Source organism: Budorcas taxicolor, chromosome 1, assembly GCF_023091745.1.
Source record: "Budorcas taxicolor isolate Tak-1 chromosome 1, Takin1.1, whole genome shotgun sequence".
Taxonomy (NCBI): Eukaryota; Metazoa; Chordata; class Mammalia; order Artiodactyla; family Bovidae; genus Budorcas; species Budorcas taxicolor.
In genome coordinates this window covers 134,504,235-134,516,291 of record NC_068910.1, presented here as the reverse complement: position 1 = coordinate 134,516,291, position 12,057 = coordinate 134,504,235, and the positions used below count along the sequence as shown (strand labels likewise).

Below are 12,057 nucleotides of genomic sequence, written 5' to 3'. Positions count from 1 at the left end.
AGCATCTCAATTCTCTGAAAGTATTTATTACTGTTTTTTTGTGCTTCCCTCTTTGGTTGATTTGTTGTTGTTATTGTTGTTTTAGGTGGTGCTTCCTACATTTATCCTAGAGAAGCGATCCTTGTTGGAAATGTATGCAGACTTTATGTCTCATCCAGACCTATTTATAGCCATCACTAATGGAGCTACAGCTGAGGACAGGATGATTCGTTTTGTTGAGTACTACCTTACCTCATTTCACGAAGGCCGTAAGGGAGCCATTGCTAAGAAACCATACAATCCTATCATTGGAGAAACGTTTCACTGTTCCTGGAGGATGCCCAAAAGTGAGGTAGCATCCAGTGTCATTAACAGCTCTTCTACCCAGGCCATCACAAATCATGTACCTCCATCACAGGAGGCTTTGAACCAGATGGGTTCAGACTGTTATACGGTCAGATTTGTTGCCGAGCAGGTTTCCCATCATCCTCCAGTCTCAGGATTTTATGCCGAATGTGCAGAAAGGAAAATGTGTGTAAATGCACATGTCTGGACTAAGAGCAAATTCTTAGGCATGTCAATAGGCGTGACAATGGTTGGGGAAGGTAAGTAGAAAAAATATTCTCCAATTTTTCATATCAAACTATAGCCTTAAATTGGGGGAACTAGGTAAATATCAATTGTAAATTTGAGCTGTATGTGTACTCCTTTTCCCCCCAATTCCTAGTATGATTCAGAATGTTGATAGAGGGGAGAGTGTGAATCTATCAACAAATAAAAAATTTTTTTTTGCAATTTTTTCCCTGATTTTAAATGTAAATTATTTTTATTATGGAAAATTTAGTAAACTTAGAAGAGTGTCAAGGTGAAAAGGTATGTCTAATCCCTCCATTCAGAGATAGATAAATTTAGCTAGTATTTTGTATTTTTTCTGTGTGTGTATGTTCATACATTCATATAAAATTAGGATTCTCTCTATGTAGTTGTGTCCTCCTTTTTTGCAGTGAATATTTTCTCAAGTTATTGATAATGCTTTAAAACATAAAACATTTTTATTATAAATAGCACTCAAGAAATATTTTCTAGGTAAATCTATGTCTATATCTTTTATATATCATAGGAAATATTCATAAAATATTTTTAAATATACTGCCAAACTTTACATCTATTCCAGCACAAATGATTATAACAATTAAAAGGAATTGTTTTTGTTTTTTATTTCTTTTAACAATTAAACAAAGTTCTTAGCCAAAAAACACCAAAGTGAGATTAACAACAACAGACAAGTCTCCAAAGAAATCATTGCAGAGTTAATGAAAATATAATGGCAGAAAAAAACTCTGCCATTTTAATGTCACAGGAACATTCCTGTGCATGAGAAAATTTGTTTTAAATAGAGACTGACACTGTAAGCATGGTGTAGTTAAGCCTGTGACCCTAACATTTTGAGATTGTGTTGTTTTAGCCCTGAAGAAAATATTTTATTCCCCTTACAAGCATTCCTCATCTTTAACACCTATTGTGCTATGAGTCAGTTTCCAAGTAATGTTTCAAACTAATCAAATTTTTATAACATAGTAAGATATTGTATTAGTTAAAAAAAAAAAAAAAGAGTTGGCTAACTCCATTACAAGGTCTATCACATTAACCTTAGGCTCTTCACAAAGCAGTTTATTTAGAGATGAAAAACCTGAAGTCTGGTAGTGATGGAATGTGTCCAGAATCATAGAAATTAAGGCATAGTCAGATTTAGACCCTCAAATTACCGTTGACACCTTCAACAGAAGGTAAATTAAATCAGAGAATGGAACTTCTGACAATTTATTGTGCTCCTGTTAGCAGCTGTTTTTATTTTAAAGTAGAAAGAAAATGTGTTTAATTATTAGATAAATGAGATTTTAGAATTCTTTAAATTTCAGTTATCCTAGCTAGTCTTATTTTCCTGTTCAATAATTATATATTTCTTGGACCTTAAATTCCATAATGAATGTTAACTCATGTTAACTATATTCCTAGAAATAAAAGATCCTGAATCCAATTTGTAAGGCCAAATGTTTTTAGAAAGGAACATGATATCCTTTCCAACTTAGAATTAATCAAGTTATTATCAAATACTTGAATAACCAAATATATATATGTCTCTGACAGCTCCCATTATATATAAATATATACAAAACCATGTTTCTTTTCATATGGCTCAATTTATTATTGCCCTTTGTGAAAACTACTAAGAACAATACAAAAAAATAGTTGCTGTTGCTTTATGTAGACTGCTTTAGAACTCAGTCTGTCTGTCCTAAAAATTTGACTACATGAAAGTATAATTTTTGCCCTTTTTTATGAACATTAAGAACACAGTACTTCATGAGCATTTATTAAGAGAGAGATACCCTCAGAGTTCAAACTAGCAGTACATATCCAGTTCAGTGTTTATTTTGATGGTGAACTAGGTAATGAGCTTAGGTTAGTAATGTAATTAGCTCAAGTCTCTTCAGTGTCTCTTAATCATCTGTGATAGATTGATTATTCATAAATGTAATTCCTTTTTCTCCCTGTAACTCTCCTTCTTATGTTTTTTTAAAGTCATCTTTTAATATACTATCATTTAATACAGAACAAGCCCCATTAGAATATTGTTTGAAAACTGTCATTTCTAACTCTTGTAGCTTTGCCTTAAATATTTCAGAATTTGGCAAGCAAAATTACTATGATGACATTAGTTTATATAATAAAATAACTTTTTTCTGTCTTAATATGCATAGAATAAAATGGCAAACTCCCCCCATGTTGTTTGAGATTAAAGTCTATGTTATGTTAGATATTTAGTTATTCTGAAAGCTACTTTAAAAGTTATTAGTACTAGCTAAAGATCAGATCTTACAATGATACAGTCTAGCATGGACTTAAATTCTGACTTGAAGTTTTATTTTATTTTTAGGAGCATTAGAGGGAATTTTGTTCCATGAACCCCAAAGGGATAATAAGATCATAATGAAAGTAACCTTGATTAACTGTTACCATGAATTGTTGTCAAATGTAATTGTAAATGAAGCCAATTTCATCCAAAGCGAAAAGAAAATTAAGCAAAATTATGATGTTCCTTTACCAAGCAGAAGAAAATCCTAATATGGATTTTTCATAGCTATCTTTTGTTTGTTTGTTTTTTAAACATTATCCACCTTCATGTTTTCACATTCAGGTATCCTCAGTCTACTGGAGCATGGAGAAGAGTATACGTTTTCTCTGCCTTGTGCATATGCACGGTCAATTTTAACTGTTCCTTGGGTGGAACTGGGTGGCAAAGTCAATGTCAACTGTGCAAAAACTGGGTACTCAGCCAGCATCACTTTTCATACTAAGCCGTTTTATGGTGGCAAACTGCACCGGTAAGAATATTTTAGTGATATCTGACTCTTATCAGTTTAATCTTGTATTATAACTCATTCATTTTCTGCTTTGTTTTTTGTGAAATGGGGTTGGATTTCTGTTCATGTTTATTTTTTTTAATATATTTCATCTTTGAAGGAATTCTGGAAATTATGATCTGATTTTAAAAATAGTGACAGATCTATCTACTCTAATAAACTCGAACTCCTAACAAATGGTATGTTGTTTCTGGTCCCATTTCTGCTTTTAAAGCTATTCAGACTTGAACTGAGACTTCGGTAGAGATATATTGCTACAGATTAGGAAGATAATATATTTACTAATCTATAAAGAATAATTCAAGAAGCACAGTGATGGAAGTCAGTATCTTCAGGCACCAATACTAAATAATGGCTTTGTTCTGATTCCACCTAGGAATGGCCAGTTATTATACTCCTTTAATGGCTTGTTGGTCTCTTTAGCACTCATCCAGATCGCCCAACTACATGAAGACAGGTTTTCTAACAGGATCCTCAAAAGAATACTCTTTGTTTTAGCTTTTGATGTCTATTCTGATTATTCTGAAGTAGGGATAGTTTTCTTTACAGTTTGTATTAAAGAATAACATATTAAAGTATGTAAGTTGATTTTGGACCATTTCAAATAGTGTTTCTAGAACATTGGTGAATGCATGAATTTATATTTAATAGATACCTAGGAGTGGAATTGTTGGATCATAGGGAATGAAAATTTGACTTTATTATTGCAAAAAGTTTTCTTACATGGTTATACCAGAATGCACTAGCTTTGTTCATTTATGAAACTTTCAGCATGTATAACTATTTTACTTCTTTACCAGACAGCTGGTACTGAACAGTCTTAGAAGTGGAAAGATTTATTGATTCCTAGGCATTGAATGGGCCTTAAAAAATACAAATTTCAAAATACTGAAGCACAGAATTAAAAAAGAAAAAATTAGTCAAACAGAACCACTGGAGATTATCAGAATAGTTGTCTTTTATCCTCAGAGGTGGTATTACGGTTCACATTTTGTGGATGATTTCCTGCCTTTGCTTTATGTTTACTGTTGAGCTTTCCCATTCATAACTCCGCTGGTGGCTCAGCTGGTAAAGAATCCACCTGCAATGTGGGAGACCTAGGTTTGATCCCTGGGTTGGGAAGATCTCTTGGAGAAGGGAACGGCTATCCACTCCAGTATTCTAGCCTGGAGAATCCGTGGACTGTATAGTCCATGGGGTCGCAAAGAGTTGGCCACGACTGAGTGACTTTTACTTTCAGTTTCCCATTCATAAGTTTTTTTGTTTCTAGTTGTGGCCTTTTCTTTTCTGCCTAGAGAAGTTCCTTTGGCAATTATTGTAAAGGTGATTTGGTGGTGCTGAATTCTCTTAGTCTTTGCTTTTCTGTAAAGCTCTGAACAAGAGCCTTGCAGGTAGAGTTTTCTTGGCTGTAGGTTTTTCCTTCTCATCACTTTAATACATGGTGCCTGCAGAGGTACAATATATCCTAGCTTGCAAAGCTTCTACTGGAAAAAATTAGCTGATAACCATATTGAGATTCCCTTGAATGTAATTTGTTGCTTTTCATGTTTTCTCTTTGTCTTTAATTTTTGTCACTTTGATTAATATGTATCTCAGTGTGTTCTTCCTTGGGTTTATCCTGTATGGCACTTTGTGTTTCCTGGACTTGTGTCATTTCCTTTCCCATATTGGGGAAGTTTTCTGTAATCTCTTCAAGTATTTTCTCAGGCCTTTTCTCTCTCTTCTCCTTCTGTGCTGTACTGTGTTTAAAGTGAAGTCACTCAGTCATGTCTGACTCTTTGCGACCCCATGGACTGCAGCATATCAGGTTCCTCCATCCATGAATTTTCCAGGCAAGGGTACTGGAGTGGGTTGCCATTTCCTTCTCCAGAGGATCTTCCTGACCCAGAGATCAAACCCGGGTCTCCCATATTGCAGGCAGACGCTTTACCATCTGAGCCACCAGGAGAGAAAGCCCACTAAGTACTGTGTTTAGTCACTGTCATATCCGACTCTTTGTGACCCCACCAGGCTCCTCTGTCCCTGGGGATTCTCCAGGCAAGAATACTAGAGTGGATTGCCATGCCCTACTCCAGGGGATCTTCCCAACCCAGGGATCGAACCCAGGTCTTCTGTATTGCAGGCGGATTCTTTACCATCTGAACCACTAGGGAAGCCCTGTTCTCTTCTAGGACACTTCTCCTTCCAGGACCCCTATTATGCGAATGTTGGTGCATGTAATGTCCTAGAGGTCTCTTGAACTGTCTTCATTTCTCTTCATTATTTTATCTTTATTCTGTTCTGCAGCAGTGATTTCCACTACTCTTGTCTTCCAGCTCACTTATCTGTGCTTCTGCCTCATTTATTCTGCTATTGATTCCTTCTAATGTATTTTTCATTTCAGTTATTATGTTGTTCGACTCTGTCCTTTGTACCTTCCAGCTCTGTTAAACAGTTCTTCTATCTTCTTACTCTGTGCCTCTCTTCTTTTTCTGAGGTTTTGGGTCATCTTTACTATCTTTACTCTGAATTTTTTCAGTAGATTGCCTGTCTCCACTTCACTTAGTTATTCTTCTGGGGTTTTTTTGTTTGTATTTCTTTGGATACTTGGAGACTTTTTGATATGATAGTGATTCTGACAAGGGTGAGGTAATATCTTATTGTTTTTTGATTTGCATTTCTCTAATGGTTAGCAGTATTGAGCATCTTTTCATGTTCATGTTAGCCATCTGTATGCCATCTTTGGAAAACTGTCAACCCCTTATTGATCAAATCATTTTCAAATATTTTCTCATGTTCCATAGTTTTTCTTTTCATTTTGTTGATGATTTTGTTTGCTGTGCAAAAGCTTTTAAATTTAATTAGTTCCCATTCATTTATTTTTGGTTTTGTTTCTTGTACTAATCGAAGAAAATACTGCTACAAGTTATGCTAAAAAGTGTTTCTCCAATGTTCTTCTCTAAAAGTTTTATGGCTTTAGGTCTTTAAATCATTTTGAGTTTATTTTTGTATATAGTGTGAGGGAAATACAGTAAGTGTGAGTTTCTTTCTTCTTAAAGATATAATCTTGTCTTCCCTGTCAAATTATGGCTTTCCCCAATGATGTTTTGATCTGCTACTGATTAGCTTCTATATGAGCCCTTGGATTTGATATTTTGGGAGCTTTGTACAATTGATACTCCCTTTTTCCTCTAGGATAACCTTTCAGAAGTTTGAAAACAGCCATTGTACACTCTCTTCATGTTTAATAAGTTGAGAGTTACACCTACATAATAGCTGTATGTATAGACTTTCTCCAGGGAGAGATCTTTAATATTATAAGGTTTTTAATAGATCGTTATTAAAGACTTTCCTTTATTCATATTATTCAAGATGTTGTTCTCCAGTGAATTCTTGCGTTTTACAAGTGTTGTTCAATGAATAAAGACTTTCTCACATTCATTTAATTGAACTTGTATCTGCTCTATGAATTCTCTGATACTCATCAAGAGTCTCCTGTTAAAGACTTCTTCCCATTCATTATGTATATAGGATTACTCCCCAGTATGAATTGTCTTCTGTACATTGAGGCCAGAGCTCCAGCTAAAGGGTCTCCTACATTGATTTCAAAAATAGCATTTCCTCCTAGGAGTTCTCTGATGTCGATTAAGGTAGAGCTCTGGCTAAAGTCTACATTTACTGGCCATTTACTACAATTTCTACATTTGTAGGGTCCTTCTCTAGTGTAAATTATCTTGTATTACCTGAGTCAAGTGGTGATGAAGGACTTTCCCACCTAAATCGCATTCATACAGGGTTTTTTTAAGTTGTTGTTTTTTTGGTATGGACTCTTTCGTGTGGTTTAAGGAGTGAATGATTATAGAGAGTTGCCTCACAGCATTTGTCTTCATATAATTTTCCTCTTCTTTGTTTTCTCTTGTGCCATTTAACATATGAATGACTAATAAAGGTTTTTCTCCAGGATGAGTTCTCCCGTGTCTATACTGAGTAAATAATGACTGGACTTCTTTTGAAATCATTATTTATCATAAGGCTTCTCTGCTCTGTGAACTCTAACGTTCAGCAATACCCACTCTTCCTGATGAAGTCCATAATCATGTCCTTTGACTTCCTGTGTCTGCAGTTTTGAAAACTCAGCTGTTGTCTTTCTCACTCAGTATTCCCTGCTAGAAGCAGGCAGTAAACAAACAAAGCAGAGATGTGCTGACGAGCCTGATGCCCACCAATGGCTGAATCTCCAAGGGCAGCTCCAGAGAGCAAATCTGCAGGATTAGGATTCAGGTTGGCGAGTGGGAGGAAAGGTGGCTAATTTTATAGTTCCTTTTTTCTCTGTATGTAATTTTCATAGCCCTTCTACACAAAAATAGTTTCATTTATTTAACTACTTTGTAGCCGCAATTTTGTTGATATAGAATCTATATTAAAAGTTAGAGGTACTTTAAAAGATAGGGCACGTTCAGCCTTCCTTTTATGATTTAACATTCCTATCATATTATCTTTAGTGATATTTTTGTTGACAAATTCAATATTTATTCTGAAGGCAGTGGGAGCCAATGAAACATTCAAACATTTAATGATATATTTTGTTTATTTTACTTATTTTTATCTTTTCTTTTGTAATCATTTCAAACCCACAGAAGAGTTATAAAAATTCTCATGTCCCCTTTGCCTAGATTTTTAGTTGGTAACATTTTGTTACAACAGCCTTATCAAAATCTCTCTATATTTATACACACATACTTTATTGTCATTGTTGTTTTATTGTTATTTTATTCCTGAAACATTTGAGAGTTAAAAACGTCATGACACTTTGCCCCAAGTATTTCAGCCAGAATTTCCCAAGAACAGGAAAATTCTCTTACATAATTACTCTGTCCATGATATTCTCCAGGCAAGAATACTGGACTGGGTAGCCATTCCCTTCTCCAGTGGATCTTCACAACCCAAGGATTGAACCTGGGTGTCCTGCATTGCAGGTAGATTCTTTACTGTCTAACCACCAGGGAAACCAACATAATCATGAATGTTGTCAAATTCAGGAAATAGAAAATGATACAATACCATTATCTAATGTATAATCCAAATTAAATTTTTGTCAATTGGCCTGATAGTTAGCGATCTATTCTCTCCTGACCCAGGATCATGCATTACATTTTCTTGTTATATCCCTTTAGTCTCATTTAATTAGCAATATTTCTTCAGCCTTTATTTGTCATTTATGACATTGACATTTTTGAAGATTACAGGCCGGTTTTATAAAATGCATCTCTTTAATTTGGGTTTGTCTTTTGTTTTAGGTTCACGTTATACATTTTTTATAAGAATACAATATGAGCAATGTTGTATCTGGAAGTGATATGCTTCCCATCAATAAAAATCAATTTGGTGGCAGATAAAGATTAGATTAGGGTTGTGGGGCATGGCATTAGAAGTTGGGAGACCAGTTAGGCATTCAGAATGGACAGACTTCAAGGAGTAACTGACTGGTATAGGGGAAGCCAGTATATCTAAGGTAAGTTTGGATCATGACCTAGTTATCTATGGCTTGTAATAAACCTCTCTAAAGCTTAGTGCTTAAACAGCAGTTTATTGTTGTCTCTATAGTTCTGTGGGTTGGCTGTGCTCAGTTAGGCGATTATCACGTGGCATCTTTCATGTGGTTGTAGTTGGGCCTCGATTGTGGCTTCAGTTACCTCTGGGCTTGAGCCAGCTGAGTATCAAAAGCAGCTTAGTCACATGGGAGGCAGGGGAGCTGGCTGTTGACCAGGGCCTCAGCTGGGGCTGTAATCCAAGGGGGACTGCATGTGGCCTTTCCACATTATTGGAGCTTCTTTTATCTTGACATCTGGGTTCCTAAGAGGGAGGGAGTATCCAAAACCAAGAATTTCAAAAGTCTTACTGGCTTTTGATACCTTGTGTTCATACTTTGACTTTTTGAAGACTTCTAATGATTTTAGATAGATATCCTTGGTTTGTTAATGATCAGTCATTACATTTGCCGTCTTATTTCTTTTAATATTTTACTTAAGTTGGCTTCTTTTCTCCTTTCGTACCTTCTAACCTGTCCACAAGGCCATAAGCATTGGGTCTTTTTGTTACCTGGAAGTATACTTTTGGTTGACTCTAGAGTTTCCTCATTTTTTCCACTGTGATTTCCCTTAATAAACTGCCACCAAATTGATTTTTATTGATGGGAACCAATGATTTCACTTAATTTCATATTTAAAAGATTAGTATTAGAAACAGGTTTCTCTATTTTGATATCTTTTCTTCTTTGATTTTACAGAATATTTTAACTTAGGCTCTCTTTGGTGTCTTTATTAACCATGCCTCCCTCCTCAGACATAGCCTAGTTTTTTACTGCTATCTGCAATCAAGCAGACACATTATCTGCTGTCTGCATTTGGTATAAATATATTATCTTCCACTTGCCTTTCCTTACTCCCTCATTTTCCACAGCTATCTCTGATGGAGCCAAACAGGCCTAGTTAACTGTTCCTCATGCCCTTTTCCATATCCTGATCCCATTTTCCATTTTTAAATATATGTAGTGGTATAATGTCATTAAGATTGTGTCAGCTAACTGCTAAGTGGCACACTGAAGATAACAGAAAAGAAAAAAAAAACAATACCCGCCTTCAAGAAGCTTTTGTTTTTCAGTTGCTAAGTTATGCCTGACTCTTCGTGACCCCATGAACTGTAGCACACCAGGCTTTCCTGTCCTGTATCTCCCAGGGTTTCCTCAAACTGTGTCCATTGAGTTGGTGATGCCATCTAACCATCTCATCCTCTGTTGACCCTTCTCTTCCTGCCCTCAGTCTTTCCCAGCATCAGAGTCTTTTCCAGCAAATTGGCTCTTCACATCAGGTGGCCAAAGTATTGGAACTTCAGCTTCAGTATCAGTCCTTCCAGTTTATACTCAGGGTTGGTTTCTGTTAGGATTGACTTGTTTGATCTCCTTGCTGTCCAAGGGATTCTAAAGAGTCTTCTCCAGCCTCATAGTTTGAAAGCATCAATTCTTCAGTACTCAGCCTTCTTCATGGTCCAACTCTCACGTCCGTACGTGACTACAGAAAAACCATAGCTTTGACTGCACTTACATGGTCCATATGTGGACCTTTGTCAGCAAAGTGAGGTCTCTGCTTTTTAATATGCTGTCTAGGTTATCATAGCTTTTCTTCCAAGGAGAAAGTGTCTTTTAATTTCATGGCTGCAGTCATAGTCCACAGTGATTTTGGAGCCCAAGAAAATAAAATCTGTCACTGTTTCCACTTTTCCCCATCTGTTTGCCATGAAGTTTTGGGACCATATGCCATGATCTTAGTTGTTTGAGTGTTGAGTTTTAAGCCAGTTTTTTTCACTTCACTCTTTCACCCTCATCAAGAGGCTCTTTAGTTTTTCTTTGCTTTCTGCCATTAGAGTGGTATCACCTGCATATCTAAGGTTGTTGATATTTCTCCCGGCCATCTTGATTCCAGCTTGTGAGTCATCCAGCCTGTGATTTTGCATGATGTACTCTGCATATAAGTTACATAAGCAAGGTGACAGTGTACAACCTTGACATATTCCTTTCCCAATTTGGAACCAGTCTGTAGTTCCATGTCTGGTTCTAACTGTTGCTTCTTGACCTCCATACAAGTTTCTCAGGAGATAGGTAAGGTGGTCTGGTATTTGAATCTCTTTCAGAATTTTCCACAGTTTGTTATGATCTATGTTGTCAGAGGCTTTAGTGTAGTCAAATGAAGCAGAGGGTTTCTTTTGAATTCCCTTGCTTTTTCTGTAATCTAAAGGATATTGGCAATTTAATCTCTGGTCCTGCTGCCTTTTCTAAATCCAGCTTGTACATCTGGAAGTTCTCTGTTTATGTACTGTTGAAGCCTACCTTGAAGAACTTTGAGTGTTACATTGCTGGCATGTGAAATGAGAGCAATTGTATTGTAGTTTGACCATTCTTTGGCATTGCCCTTCTTTGGGATTGGAATGAAAACTGACTGTTTGCAGTCCTGTTGCCAGCAAATTTGGAAAACTCACAGTGGCACTCAGTATGTCAAGAAGCTTAGATATTCTAGTATTAGAATTCAGAACCCTATCTTTGGAAAGCATTTTTAAGGCTTTTAGGAAAAACTCATGTATAACAGACAGTTAAAAATAACATCTTTTATTATAATAAACATGGTGATGGAAAAGGATGAATATTCTCATGTAGTGGCATTAAGTAACGTGATAGGACAGTGTGTCCTGTAGTTGTTCTGCATAAAATATAATTATCTTTCATGTGGTGTTTCTTATATACATATCTAAAACCCAAAGCTGAAGTCTTAACTTTCAATCTTTAAATAAAAGCTTCCTGTGTGAAGCCAAGTTAATATATCCAGTGATTTTCTAGTAGTCTATGGGCTTGCCAGTTGGTGCTAGTGGTAAAGAACCCAGCTGCCAATGTAGGAGACATAAGAGACAGGTTCAATCCCTGGGTTGGGAAGATTCCCTGGAGGAGGGCATGGCAACCCACTCCAGTATTCTTGCCTGGAGAATCCCCTGGACAGAGGAGTCTGGCGGGTTAACATCCATAGAGCTGCACAGAGTAGGGCACAACTGAAGCAACTTAGCACGTGTGTATGCATGACCTATCTCTAGTTGTGCAGTTCTTGTTCCCTGCCCCATTTCTTGTCATGAT

General features: G+C 36.2%; 1 protein-coding gene across 1 annotated transcript in view; it reads left to right on the top strand.

Moving 5' to 3' along the window:
• The window catches only part of OSBPL11 (oxysterol binding protein like 11), a 96,207-nt gene that overhangs the window by 67,344 nt on the left and 16,806 nt on the right, over positions 1-12,057 (top strand). Inside the window, exons 9-10 of the mRNA XM_052641002.1 lie at positions 86-584; positions 3,179-3,365. Of these exons, the coding sequence (XP_052496962.1) occupies positions 86-584; positions 3,179-3,365 (686 nt within the window). The remainder of the gene's footprint in view (positions 1-85; positions 585-3,178; positions 3,366-12,057) is intronic.